At 41.5% G+C, this 14,732-nt stretch overlaps 1 protein-coding gene across 50 annotated transcripts in view; it reads left to right on the top strand.

The window, feature by feature from the left end:
• The window catches only part of SAMD12 (sterile alpha motif domain containing 12), a 451,161-nt gene that overhangs the window by 13,289 nt on the left and 423,140 nt on the right, over nt 1–14,732 (top strand). For 23 of the 50 annotated variants that reach the window (XR_015140677.1, XR_015140678.1, XR_015140680.1 and 20 more), the window contains exons 2-3: nt 7,078–7,281; nt 13,494–13,652. The exons of 10 other annotated variants lie outside the window; for them this stretch is intronic. Coding sequence is in view for 25 of the 40 variants with exons in the window: in XM_086336381.1 (XP_086192507.1) it covers nt 7,078–7,281; nt 13,494–13,652 (363 nt within the window). In the remaining 15 variants the exon portion in view is untranslated. Of the gene's footprint in view, nt 1–7,077; nt 7,282–10,938; nt 11,061–13,493; nt 13,653–14,732 lie in introns of those variants that run through there. 17 more of the 50 variants (XR_015140682.1, XM_086336387.1, XM_086336369.1 and 14 more) reach the window with 7 other exon arrangements.

Genomic DNA, 14,732 nt, shown 5'->3' with positions numbered 1-14,732 from the left:
ACCTTTAGAGCAAGGGCCATCAGCACCAGCAAGAGTTTAACTATATTATGTCTTGGAGAAGGTGTTCCTTCTGGAAAGGGTGGTTGGTATAGGTAAGGAATGTTATAACTATAAAATAAAACACATGACTGTTAAAGATATTACTACCTGTACTGTGATAGGCACTGTTCTAAACTTATCACATGTTAATTCATTAACCTTCACATGAATCTTGTGAGGTAGGTACCATCATCATCCCTATTTACAAATAACAAAAGAGGTGCAGAGATGTTAAGTGACTTGCTGTGGTCACTCAACTAGTTCATGGTAAAGCTGCAGTTTGATTAAAAACAGAAGATGTTTGTGACTTCCCTGGTGGTCCAGTGGATAAGACTTCACCTTCTAATGCAGGGGGTGTGGATTTGATTCCTGCTCAGGGAGCTAAGCTCCCACATGCCTCGCAGCCAAAAAACCCAAGCCATAAAACAGAAGCAACATTGTAACAAATTCGATAAAGACCTTAAGAATGGTCCACATCAAAAAAAAAAAAAAAAAGAAAGTCTTAAAAAGATGTTCATCCCATTTCCTAGTTAGGACACTTTGGGGAATACTGGATTCAGACATTATCATCTTCAGAATTTTTTAAATTATGAGACTAGTAAATGATCACCTACTAATATACTGTTATGTCAGTTATATCAATGAAGATTTTTTTAAAGGATGATCTCTAAGGTCATCCACTGACATTGTCAGTGGGTCAGTGACAATTTCTTGCCTGAGTTTATTTTGTAATAACTAATTCTAGGTAGGACAAGGATGGAATTGAGGACTTAGAATTCTCAAATGTTGAGAGGGGATGATCTTCAGAACATGAGTCCTCTTCTGGAGAGGTTAGGCTTTGTGGGGGTGGGTGGGGGGTGCTTGCCTGTGGAGCAGGGGTGGAGTGTACAAGCCAGCCAGCGGATACCCCAAGGGCACCCTCATTCTGCACCCTGGTTTCAGGGTTTCAGGAAAATAACGGCAAGTAGAAGTGATGTCAGAAAGGTGAAAAAAAAAAAGGTGAAATGATGCTGAAAATAAACTTGGCCAACTGTTCGGTTTTGCCAAGACGGGAACATCTTCTCCATTTCCTTCCATCTCCTGCCTCCTTTCTGCTTTTAAAGACCTTAAAATTTAGGTTTCCAGGGTGCTGAGGCCATTGTCCCTGATTCTAATGATAAGGGAGAGTGATTTTCCCCAGCTAATGTTCCGTCTATTGCTTGCTAAGTGCCTCTCTACAAACCCACGGAGCTCCTGCCTCCCTCTGACCTGCTTTGCCTGGCCAGGGTTTCTTAACTGAAATTCAATCGCTTGGCTTTGGCACTGCACGTTTGCTGGGGCTCACCCCAAGGCCATCATCATTGCGATCCTATTGCCCTGGCTTGCCTTACCGAGTACAGCCTCTCATTGGAGCCACAGCTGACCTATTGGCAGCTGGACCAGGCGCTCCTGTTCCCGTTTCATAAATTAGGATGTGAAGGCTCTCTTGCCCAGGGTCACATAACTCATTAGTGATGGAGCTCAGATTTAGAGCTCAGTGTCTCAAGTCTTTTTTATTGTGGCCTCTGTAATTGCTGCAGTGATTTGGAATGGATGGTACGGTGCCTACTTTGAAGTGGGATACTCTAAAAGAGAGCAAGAATTTTCTTCAATTATGAGTGAAGGCAGCCAGAATGGAACCTGAAGTCATGAACTTCCTTGGAGGCCTCTAATCCTTGGCTCAAGTGATAAGTTTCTCTTTCTCTCTCCTAGTATTTTATTGATTCACTATAACTGTATCTTCTAAATAGTCATATGAAAGTAATATTTAAACACTTTTCAGGTATGAAAATTTTTCCTATTTATCCTAGAAAGGAAAAATATGAAAACAGAGATAAGAAACTAAGAATAACAATAGTTAACATTTATTAGGCACTTGCTGATATTAGCAGCTGGGACTGCTTCTCAGCCAACATACACTGGTGTAACTGTTATTGGTTGTTAATAGACAAGGACTTTCCCGATGGATTGGGGTCCAGGCCATACTGGTGGTCTTAAATACTCTGACTGTTCCAGTAGCCCTACAAGATGGTTGTTAATATTCATTTCCTACATAACAAAATTAAGGCCCAGACAGATTAAATAACTTCCCCCAAATCATTGTTGTTCATTGTTCAGTCACCCATTTGTGTCTGACTCTGTGACCCCATGGACTGCAGTATGCCAGGCTGCCTTGTCCTTCTCTGTCTCCCAGAGTTTGCTCAAACTCATGTCCATTGAGTCCGTGATGTCATGCAACCGTCTCACCCAATGTCACCCCTTCTACTCCTGCCCTCAATCTTCCCCAGCGTCAGGGTCTTTTCTACTAAGTTGGCTATTCACATCAGATGACCAAAATACTGGAGCTTCAGCTTCACCATTAGTCCTTCCAACTAGTATTCAGGGTTGATTTCCCTCAAGACTCATTGCTTTGATCTCCTTGCTGTCCAAGAGACTTCCAGGAGTCTTCTCCAGCACCACAGTTAGAAGGCATCAATTCTTTGGCTCTCACAACCGTATGTGACCACTGGGAAGACCATAGCCTTGACTATACAGACATTTATCAGCAGAGTAATGTCTCTGCTTTTCAACACACCGTCTAGGTTTGTCACAGCTTTCCTGCCAAGAAGCAATCGTCTTCTGATTTCATGGCTGCAGTTACCATCCTCAGTGATTTTAGAGCCCAAGAAGAGGAAATCTGTGACTACTTCCACCTTTTCCCCTTTTATTTGCCATGAGGTAATGGGACCAGATGCCTTGATCTTAGTTTTAAGCCAGCTCTTTTGCTCTCCTTCAGCCTCATCAAGAGGCTCTTTAGTTCCTCTTCACTTTCTACCATTAGAGTGGTATCATCCACATATCTGAGGTTGTTGGTGTTTCTCCTGTCTATCTTGATTCCAACTTGTAACTCATTCAGTCTGGCATTTCTCATGATGTGCTCAGCGTATAGGTTAAACAAACAGGGTGACCAGCCCGTAAATGATGGATCAAGAATTCAAACCCCAATTCAGATGACTTTGGTGCCCATTCTGTTGCTATTAAACAAGGAGGCCACCCTGATACACCCAGTAGATCACCCTGGGAGAGTTTATATTTCTTCCTTGACTTTATGTAGGTAATTGATTGTACCTGGTGTAATTTTATTCTGCCCCCTTGCTGCTGCTCCTGTCGCTTCAGTCGTGTCTAACTCTTCGCAACCCCATGGACTGCAGCCTTCCAGGTTCCTCCGTCCATGGGATTTTCCAGGCAAGAGTACTGGAGTGGGTTGCTATTGCCTTCTCCCTTCTGCCCGCTTCTGTTCTTAAAAAATGTCTGTAAGCATGATGCTCAGTTTCATTCTCTTCAGATGCAGCACTACTGAGCTCAATGATTAGAGCTCTTGAGAGGGCAACAGATACGTAATTGTCCACGTTTCTCAAGGTATCATCACAGCGCTGGTCCTGTAATTTGTTGATGGTTATTGTCAAGGTCACCACCATAGAAAATACATTTTATAATGAAAGGTGTATGTGTTTTGGGCTTCTCTGGTGACTCAGATGGTAAAGAATCTACCTTTAAGGCAGGAGACCCAGGTTCAATCCCTGAGTCGGGAAGATCCCCTGGAGAAGGGAATGGCTGCCCACTCTAGTATTCTTGCCTGGAGAATTCCATGGACAGAGGAGCCTGGCAGGCTACAGTCCATATGGAATGAGAAATCTATGCAGGATGAGGACAGGATCCAAGTTAATTGTAGAACTCAGAGTTGTAACAGTTTCTTTTTGGTTATGTCTGTCAACTTCCCATCAAATTTTATTATAGCTTAGTGATTGATGTGCTTTGATTATTGCCAAGGCATTTTATTCTTAAAAATGTTCTTTTAACAAGGTTTTATACCTTTGCTTCTGAAGTTTCATCTTGGTCTCCTAGTTTGTCTATCTAGTTATTCTCTAATGTTGTGGTCCCCAACCTTCAGGATCTAATGCTTGTTGATCTGAGCTGATGTAATAATAATAGAAATAAAGGACACAATAAATGTACTTGAATCATCTGGAAACCATCCCCCCCAACCCCAGTCTGTGGGAAAAGTGTCTTTCACAAAATCAGTCCCTGGTGCCAAAAAGGTTGAGGACCACTGCCCTAATGTCTCATTGATATTTTCTTGTTTATACTATGGAGGATGTTCAGCCATTTTTATTCTTAACGTTCTAAAATCTTTGATCATGTTCAGAATCACTTATTTTTATATTCAGCTACTACTTAACTGTGTCCTCCAAGTGCTGCATGAATACTCAGTCTTGTCCAGCTCTTTGCCATCCCATGGACAAAGAGTCCAGGCTCTTCTGTCCATGGAATTTTCCAGGCAAGAATACTGGAGTGAGTTGCCATTTTGTCCTCCAGGGGATCTTCTCAACCCAGGGATCAAGCCCACGTCTCCTGCATTGAGGGAAGATTCTTTACCACTGAGTCACCTGGGAAGCCCCCTAAGTGTTAGATATTTGTAAATTAGGGTTACATTTTCAGATAATGAGACATGCCCTTTTTTTTTTTTTTTAATAAGGGAGTATAGACAGATATTCTCTACCATTTATTGAGGGTTTATTATACACCAAGGATTGTGGCTTATAACCATTTTTTATAATGCCTACTACAATATATGTATTCCCATTTTGCATATGAGGAAACAAGCTTTGGTTAAGTATTTGTATGAGGCTACTCAATAAAAGAAACAGAATGAAGCCTGTATATGTATGTATGTTTAAGAACATCATCATAGTGTCTAAATTCTTTGAGTACTTACTATGTGCAAGGAAGTGTATTAAGCACTTTATAAACTTTGAGATTTTATTTTTATTAGTTTTGTGAGCTTAATTGCAAAATGAGTTATTTCCTTTTAACCTGTGGCGGATTCATTTTGATATTTGGCAAAACTAATACAATTATGTAAAGTTAAAAAAAATTGCTTAAAATGAGGTATTGTTTTCTTAATGTCGTATAAACTTATCACTAATTCCAAACAAAAATTTGTTAATTAAAGCTCTTCTCCATACCTTCATATGGTATTCTGTCAATCTCTTCTCATTGAAGAAAAATTTCCCCAAAGGATTCTGGCTGTTTTTAAGCAAGTCCATCTCTAGACTTGCTTCAGAGCTGTCGTGTTTGGATTTCCTGCCAGCAGTCTCCTTGGGTTGCCTTTCTTGGTGTCTGTGTTATATTCCCTCCTCCAGGACCCTAGATCTATCTCTTACTTTCTTTCCACCTTCATTTTGATGGGCCCCATCCCCCTGTGAGCCCTGAGAAAAGGTACATGGGAAGCATACTTTTGAGAACTTAGTATCTGATAAGGTGTGTATTCTGCCCTTGTATTTAATTGATAAATTGATTAGACTTTTAAAAATAAGTTGAAAATTGCCTTCCCTCACAATTTTGAAGCCTCTAATATCTTCTAGTTTCCAGTCCTGGTTTTGAGAAATCTGAAGCCTTACCATTCTTGATCATTGGTATGACATTTTTTTGAAATTATTAAATCTTCTTTCTGTTTCTAGTGCTGAGAAACTTGATGAGAATATGCTTTGGTGTGAGTCTATTTTTATCCATTGCATTGTGTACTCAGTGGTTTTTCAAAGTAGAAACTCATGTCATTCATTTCTGAGAAGTTTTTTGAATTATTTATTTGATTTCCTTTTATCCAATTCATTCTGTTCTTTATTTCTCTGGCTGCTATTTTTGAGATGATAAATTTCCTGGACTGGTTCTTATTTTTGAAATCTATGTTTCCTATTTTTCATCTCTGTTCTTTTTGTTCTGTTTTCTGGTAGATTAATTTTATCTCTCAAACTTCTATGGCACTTATAATTTTTACTATCATTTTTAACTTTCCAAAGAGATTTTTTTTTAGTTTTCTGAAGTTTTTATAGCATCCTAATCTTGTTTTGTGGATGTAATCTTTTTATATTTTATTGAGGATATTAATGCTAACATTTTTATTTTTTCAACTGAAATTTATTTCACTCTGATTTCTTCCAGTGCACTGTTCTTTCTATTCATTCTGGTCTTTTTTGATTGGATATTGTCAGATGTTTGTAGATATTAGGCTTTCCTTATATTTAAATAGCCCATGCTAAAAATTAGGAAGATCTCTATAAATTGGGTCTGTCAATCATGGTTTTCATTGTAAGATGAATTGGCTGGATATTTTTTAGGACAAGGGAGTGGGCCATCTTATGTCAGGACTTCTAGGGGTCTTTTTTGTTGTACGTGGTGGTTTGTTTTTAATTGGGCTGGGCTGGTTAGTTACTCAGACGACCCAGTATTCAAACTCTAGTACCTGATTGCTGAGTATAAGCCTTGTCACCAATTAACTTCCATTATCTAGGTATATTTTATTATTTTTAAGAAAGTTGGCAATCTAAGCGTAGATTTTCTAGGAATGCCCATTTCTGAAGAGGATTCTTTTAACCAGAAATTTTCTTCCACTACAATTATAACCTGTGTGAGTTCCTAAAAAGAATAACTGATGCATAGTAGGTGCTCAGAAAACAACTGTTGCCTGAATTCGTATTTTTCTCAGCACATCAGGCTTTTTGAACAATATACAATGGGATGAGAAAAAAGCCTTAAGTTTCCTAACTTCCATCCTCGTGCTATAGTGTACGTATAGTCACTCAGATTTGACAAAAGCAGTCAGGCAAACTAACATATTAATAGATTCAGCCCTGAGAGAGAGTGTTCTGTTTATGGAACTTCTTGGAGTAAGAGTGTATTTTATATTTGAGATCAGGGGTTGTTGTTGAAGTGGCAGCCAGCTATAAGTCAGCCTGTGGCTCAGATCACAGAGCTGTTCCTCTTAGGAACCTGCAGACCCATGAGTGTTCAGATGGCGGCATTTTGGAACTTGATTTAAGCACACGTTCTGCTGACTGCTTCCTAGAGACTTGCCCATCTGTTCCTTTCTGCTGATTGGGTCTTTTTGAACTTAGATTTCCCCATGGGTCTCCCACAGCTGCCTCTTTCTATTCTGACCTAGCTTTTTCTCCTCGCTTGTCCTCTGTGTCTTCCCACCAGTTCTTCATCATTGGGGTGGAAATGGAGGAGAGCTGGGTGATGCTGAGCTGGCATCTATGGAAGAGCCAACTGTGGAACCCAGAGGACTCGCCTGTTGGCATGACCACGTGCTCTGTGGTGACGCCTTTGTCGTCTGTTTGAACATCTGGGTTCCCAGTCTCAGGGAGCCACCAGTAGGTCAAGACTCCCTGAAAGAAGAAGGAGGTGAGCAAGACCTCTCCCCTGAGGGCAGTGAGACCACCATGTTTAAAGATAATCTTTCAGAAAAGCTTGAACTTAGATTCAGTCAGCCAACCATGTTGGGTTTGTCAAGAGATGAGAGGGGAAAAAAGGGTAGTGTACAGAGAAACAGGGTAACAATGAGGAGAGTATGGTGTCTGGAAATACATAAAGAAGAATCATTCACTAGGTATGGAGGAAAATAAATTACCCAGTTAACAAAGCTTTATTAAAAAATTAATTTATCCAGTTACAAAGACCTAAAAGCATAGTTTGTTGCAAACCTGAAGGCTTTAAAATTTTTTTTACACAATTTGCTATGTTCTGTTACTATCCTAGAGGGAGATACTATTAGAAATTCAAGAATTAAAAAATGCAACATAGCAGCATTTCCTTACCAGTCAATTTAACCTTTTAGAATAATCACAATTACACATTTATTACATATACCCTTTGGAAAGTAGAAAGAAAAAAATATTATCCAGGGACCTAACTTTGAAAGACAGCCACTGTTAGTATTTTCTTCTAGGCTTTTTCTTTGTATGGTTTTTGGTTTTGCATAGCAGGCATAAGGCATTTTACTTGCCTCATGGTAGATTTTTTTGGTCTTCAATTGGAGTCAACTGTGGTTATATTCTGATAATACATGTCTGTGATTTATTCTTTTCTTGTCATGAGGCTGAATAAGCAGTGCTTTAGTTCTTGGCTTGAATAAATTCTTTATATGCTTTTAACATAAAACATTGTTCAGATTAGAAAGTGAATAATCCTTAGAGCAAAGAAGTATGATGTATGTTTCACAACCCTTTTTTTAAAAGTATCAGATCTTTAAAAAAAAAAGTCAGAAGCACAAAAATGGCTTGGGGAAAATGTGTGAAACAAAGATAAGATTTTTAAGGTTTCCAGATGGGAGGCAGTCTCTCAGGGGCCCTAGGACACATCATAGATGCCTAGCATTGCTTATTAAATAGACAATAATTTTTATTACATATAACATGGTGGTCTCAAGGCAGAGAGGGAAACCTTTATCTTTTCCCTTGGAAAAGGCACGGAAATGAACAGTTGAGTGTAGTAGAGGCACTGCTGAAGCCAGGTGGAAATTTTGGCCCTGCCCTCACTGCTAACTAGTTGCTACATCAGAGGCACCTGCCCTCAATATCATAACCAATAAAATGAGGTTGTTAAACTATATAATTTTAATAAGTTTCTCTCCTCCTCTTACTCAATGAGTTTATGATCCTGAGACCAAACACTGAGAATATAAAGATGCAGAAACCCAGCAACTTGACTCTTCCTTTTCCTCTTCCTTCGCATCTAGTCAGTTACCAGGTTTGACCCGTTTTACTCTCTAAGTAAGTCTGGCAAATGACCATCCTAGGACAGAGTTATGCTCATTAGTTTACGGATTTATTGCTGCCTTTGTACTGCAGCTTCCCTGGTGGTTCAGGAGATAAAGAATCCGCCTGTGATGCAGGACGGAGAAGGCAATGGCACCCCACTCCAGTACTCTTGCCTGGAAAATCCTATGGATGGAGGAGCCTGGTAGGCTGCAGTCCATGGGGTCGCTGAGGGTCGGACACGACTGAGCGACTTCACTTTCACTTTTCACTTTCATGCATTGGAGAAGGAAATGGCAACCCACTCCAGTGTTCTTGTCTGGAGAATCCCAGGGACAGGGGAGCCTGGTGGGCTGCTGTCTATGGGGTCTCACAGAGTGACACGACTGAAGTGACTTAGCAGCAGCAGCAGTGATGCGGGAGACCCTGGTTTGATTTCTGGGTCAGGAAGATCCACTGGAGAAGGGATAGTCTATCCACTCCAGTATTCTTGGGCTTCCCTGGTGGTTCAGCTGGTAAAGAATCTGCCTGCAGTGCGGGGGACCTGGGTTTGATCACTGAATTGGGAAGATCCCCTGGAGAAGGGAACAGCTAACCACTCCAGTATTCTGGCCTGGAGAATTCCATGGACTGTGTAGTCCACAGGGTCGCAAAGAGTCGGACACGACTAAACAACTTTCACTTTTGTACTGCTGTGGCAGAGTTGGGCAATTGCAACACTGTCTGGTTAGCAAAGCTGTAAATATTTACTATCCAGACCCTTGACAGTAAAAGCTAATCAACCCCTGATCTAAGTAATTTACAAACACATCTCCTCTCATTTTCACTACCATTGTCCTAACTTAGGTCTTCATCTCTTCTCACCTGGAGAACCCAAGAGCCTTAATCTTAGGATTTCTCATTCTAGTTTTGAGCCTCCCAAATGTGTTGCATACAGATACAGAATAATTTTTTAGAAAAAATTTGAAATGGCAGTTCGCTTGCTTAAAACCCTCAAGGGGCACCCTGTTGAACTTAGGATAAAAATCACAGTTCCTTACCTAACACACAGTTTGAAAACCACTCCACTGACATCTGAAGACCCTTCTAGTCGTGGGACTGGGAGTTTGTTTTATGTGACACGTGTGATATGAATTTCAGCCTTAGAAAACCCAACCTAACTCAACCAGGCTTGAGTACAAAGAGGCTTTATATTGGCTTACCCAACTAAGAAGCCTGGTAACAGATCTGGATGAAACCTTTCCCAAGGCTAGGTTTCCAGTTGTGTCTCCTGAACTCTGTTTCTCTGTTGGCTCCTCTGCTGTGGTAGCCCTGTTGACACAGTAGCTTTCATCTTGGGAGGTCAGGCCTGCCATAGCCGTTCCTGCCTCATAGCCTCCTGTGGACACATCTTTTCCCACACAAGTGCAGAGGTCTCTCTGATTGGACAGCATAAGTCATGTGATCCAGGGTAAGGGACTGTGCTGAGGGGTTTAGGGCCAGGGCCTGTGCTTGAGCTCAGGAATTGGAGACATCCCCCCTGAACTGTAAGGAGTGGGAAGAGGAGGAGGGCATTATCCCCAAGGAAATATTGGGCTGTTGTGGAGACAGGATGGAGGTGGACTGGGACAAAATAACCAAGATTCACTGAGCATGCCATGAGCAGGAGCCCTTTGACAGTCAGGCAGTAGTAGTTGCAATGAGTACCTGGAGAGGCAGACTATCACAAGATCTGGGAACTGTGATTGCCTTTCTCAGTGGTTCTTAATTCTAGCTCTTCATTAGAAGGACTAGATGCCTGGGCTCTTCGAGGACCAGTGAACTTGGGAGCTCTTTCTGGTTGGCCAAGTAAGAATGATTTAACAAGTTCTCCAAGTGACAGTAATGTGTAGCTAAGGTGACACATTGACTGGGCTTACATCCTGACTTCATTTACTAGTCTATGGAATGGGAACAATTCTATCATCCATCCAGATTTGGGGAATGAATAAATGAGGTAATTCTGTTATCCATCATCCAGCCAAATTTGGGTGATGTATGTAAGGAATATAGCCTACCTACTTACTCAAGTAAAGGATAGTTGATTTTGTTGTTGTTTTTAAATAAGGGCACCGGTTATGTTGGATTAGGGCTCACCCTCATTGCCTCATTTTACCCTGATTACCTCTTTAAAGGTCCTGTTTCCAAATATAGTTACATTGGGGCTTAACACATTAGTATATGAATTTGTGTGTGTGTGTGTGTGTGTGTAGGGGGGTCACAATTCGGTCCACAGCAGGTACTGATCTTATCATTCTCTGATGATAGCTAGTGTTTCTTTACCCAGAAAAATAGAGACATACATACATGTTTACGGACTTGCATATGTTTACGGACTTTGAAGATGCCTGTTAAAAAGGAACATTCGAAGCAGCCTTGCAGAGGAAAACAGATACCAGAGACAAGGAGGTGTGTAAAAGAGGACAGGCCCATTCATTCATTCACTTACTCATTTAACAGTTATTTGCCGAATGCTGTTGCATGAACCGGGCCCGGTGCTAGGGTTATAACAGTGACCCAGGCAAGGCTCCTTTGTCTCATGACTTGTTTTTTTTTTTTTTTATTTCTGGAGTCGGGCAGTAAACACATCCACAATTCTGTATCAGAGAGCACCTAGTGCTATGTGTTAGAGAATCGAAACGGAGTGATGGGGTGGTGTTTGCCTGGGAAGCTATTTAGATTTTGTGATCAGGAATGTCTTCGCTGAGAAGATGCTGCTGAAGTGGAGGCCTGAATAGCAAGGAGTCAGCCGTGCACAAAGGGGCAGAGGGTTGATGGCTGATGAAACGCCTGCTAGTCCCTGGTTTATTTTAGTACCAGCTGGCAGAGCCACCTCCTCCAGCACCAGCTGCTTCTCAGATTCCCTTCTGCTGCCCACAGAGCCAGCCTTCAGGATCTGCTCCGAGATGGGCATGGCTCTTGTGGATTGCTCCCCTCGCTCTGGATGTCTTTCTCTTATCCTGTTGCAGAAATGTTTAGGTCATGTGTTCAAAGCGAGTGAAACCCATCGAGGCAAATATCGGTGCCTCTAAACTCTCATTGACGTTCCCAGAGCTTAGTCACTATTGTCTCCTGCCTGAATTAGAGTTACCACCGTAGGGAGAGAAGTTGGCTTTGGTGTTGTGGTAAATGCATAAACAATCATTGTGCTGTGTAACAGCACAGTTGTGCTTCCATAACCACATGGAATTAAAGGGACCTCAAACAGCACCTGGATGGGATGGAGAAGACTTTCCCTAGAAGCTGCATCCTGAAAGGTCCCCACTGGCCGTAGGATAAAGAGCAGAATCCTACTGTGGCTTTCAGACTCCTGTGGGTCTGGCACCTGCCACCTTCTCTAGTTCTCTCTACCTCTCGGCTAAGAGAGGCTGGGATCTGTTCTACTCTGTGTGTCTCATCCTAGGGAGAAGTTTGAAAGAGCAGTTGCCTCTAGGCATCCCCTTTCCCTGCTTATGACAAGTGCCTGTGAAGCCAAGCAAACTTCATAGCATGCTGAACTCTGCTGCTCACATCTCCTACACTCACAGCCACTGGCCAAATGAACTCACAGGGTCAAGACCAAAGTCATTGTATAGGAACGTATTCTGCTCCGAGGGTAGGAGAGTGAATGTTTATCAAGCAGTAATCTGATCCACTCCAGCAGCATGAGTGCTTGGAGAAGGAAATGACAACCCACCCCAGTATTCTTGTGTGGAAAATCCCATGGACAGAGGAGCCTGGTGGGCTGTAGTCCATGAGGTCCCAGAAGAGTTGGACGCAACAACTAAGGCAATCTGATCCACCCTAGCAGCGTTAAGTGCTTAGAAAAGTGCCCATATAGGTTGACCTAAATTAGAAACAATAGTGTACTATCTAACAATCTAATGTCTGGAAGTGGGAAAAGCGAAGTTTGTCAATATATTCACAACAGAGTTGAGGAAAGATTATTACATAGGGTGAGACGAGCATGTCAATAGATTTTTGGGAGGAATGAGTAGGCTGGTTGAAAATGGAAGGTGGGGCAAAGCTTGAGGATTCTGCTGAAATTGAAAAGTACGAACTTAGAGCAGTACCTTTTTTCTCGTGGTTTTTAATAGCAGCAGCCAAGAAGGCCAACAGTTGGATTGATAACTTTCTGTGAACTGAACTTTATGTGCTTGATCCCCACTCCCTTCTCCTCTCTAATCTTAAGGAGAGACTGAGATAGCATAACAGTTGGTGTTTACAATGTTTTAATTGCTGTCATATTGAGAACTGACTAGAAGCATCTTTAGAAATAATTTATACCACCATAAAATGAATTGCTAATCTTTCAGAGAGTATTCTTTAGCATTGTTTTTGTTTGTATACCAGCCAAGAAGAGCTAGACCAATCAGTGAAGAAACTGCTAAAATATTTTAGAAGCATTGTCTGATTTGAATAGCTAAGTGGGAATATAAATCCTTTCTCAAATACTCAGTCACACTCGCTGCTATTCGCTTGTGGTTTTGTCATCATTGTCTCCTAGGGCAGTGTGCGTGTATGTGCTTAACATGTCCACAACATACCCACCCACCAGTGCTCAGTGGTGGGACTCACAGGTGGGAACATAAGGGCAGTGGAGTATGTGTTGACTTGTACCAGCAGGCGTTGTTTATAGTCCTTATGGTGAGCCCAGTATTGAAAGCAACAAAGGTAATGATGTTGATAATTAACAACATGAACCATTTGATGCCTAAGTTTTGAGTGGTGACTTGAGGTGGTAGCATACTGCCCTGAATCATGAAAGAAAGCTTTGGGAATTCAGATGAAGTAATACAAGTATGTGTTGGGTTAGGGGAGAGGGTTTTAATGAGACTTAAACTGTATCTTTCTTTGACTCAGGTGGTAAAGAATCTGCCTGCAATGAGGGAGACCCAGGTTCGATTCCTGGGTCGATAAGATCCCCTGGAGAAGAGAATAGATACCCACTCAGGTATTCTTGCCTGGAGAATTCCATGCACAGAGGAGCCTGTCGGGCTACAGTCCATTGGGTCACAAAGAGTAAGACATGACTGAGCGACTCTCACTTTCGAACTGTATCTGAAGGCCACTTGCATATCAACATGTAAATGATCTCATCATAGTCATCCATGTTCCTGAAACATATTAGCTAAACTTCTCCCTGCTCAAAATCTTGCTTTTCCAACTGTTTAGTGAAAAATATTACCTCTTATCCTAATACCCAAGACATCACTCTCTCATAATCTGCTCCCAGATTATCCTGTCTCATCTTCATGATTTCTTTTCATTTAGGTTTTAAAAGACTTGTTCCTTCTTGTAAATGCTCCAGACTTCCCTAATCTGTACTTTTTATTTTCTTTTTTTTTAAATTATTGGTCTATACTTGATTTGCAGTATTATGTTAGTTTCAGGTGTACCGCAAAGGAAATTAATTATACATATACATATATCCACTCTTTTTTTTAAATTTTCTTTCCCCATATAGGCCATTACAGAGTATTGAATAGAGTTCTCTGTGCTATACAGCAGGTTCTTATTAGTTTATTTTATATATAGTAGTGTGTATATGTCAGTCCCAGTCTCCTCTTTGGTCCTTCTGCTTAGATGCCTTCTCCTGATCTATGAGTACAGGCCTCACCTCTTCAAACCCAGTCTAAAATTCCAAGTTCCTATGAAGTCTTGCCTGTTTTAGAGGAGATGGTGATGGTAGCTGGAAGTAATTATCCCTTCTCATTTTGGAAGCCTCTCATCATTACTTCTAGAGAAGGCAATGACACCCCACTCCAGTACTCTTGCCTGGAAAATCCCATGGATGGAGGAGTCTGGTAGGCTGTAGTCCATGGGGTTGCTAAGAGTCGGACACGACTGAGCGACTTCCCTTTCACTTTTCACTTTCATGCATTGGAGGAGGAAATGGCAACCCTCTCCAGTGTTCTTGCCTGGAGAATCCCAGGGACGGGGGAGCTTGGTGGGCTTCTGTCTATGGGGTCGCACAGAGTCGGACACGACTGAAGCGACTTAGCAGCAACTTAGCAGCAGCAGCATCATTAATTCTTCCGCAGTGTTTATTCCCACCCTGTCTTACCATATCATCTGCAAATAACTGTTGGACTGCTTATT

The sequence above is a fragment of the Bos grunniens genome, chromosome 14 (genome assembly GCF_055505025.1).
Source record: "Bos grunniens cultivar Pamir isolate PY7600 chromosome 14, Bosgru_T2T1.0, whole genome shotgun sequence".
NCBI lineage: Eukaryota > Metazoa > Chordata > Mammalia > Artiodactyla > Bovidae > Bos > Bos grunniens.
This window is presented reverse-complemented; position numbering and strand designations above follow the sequence as displayed.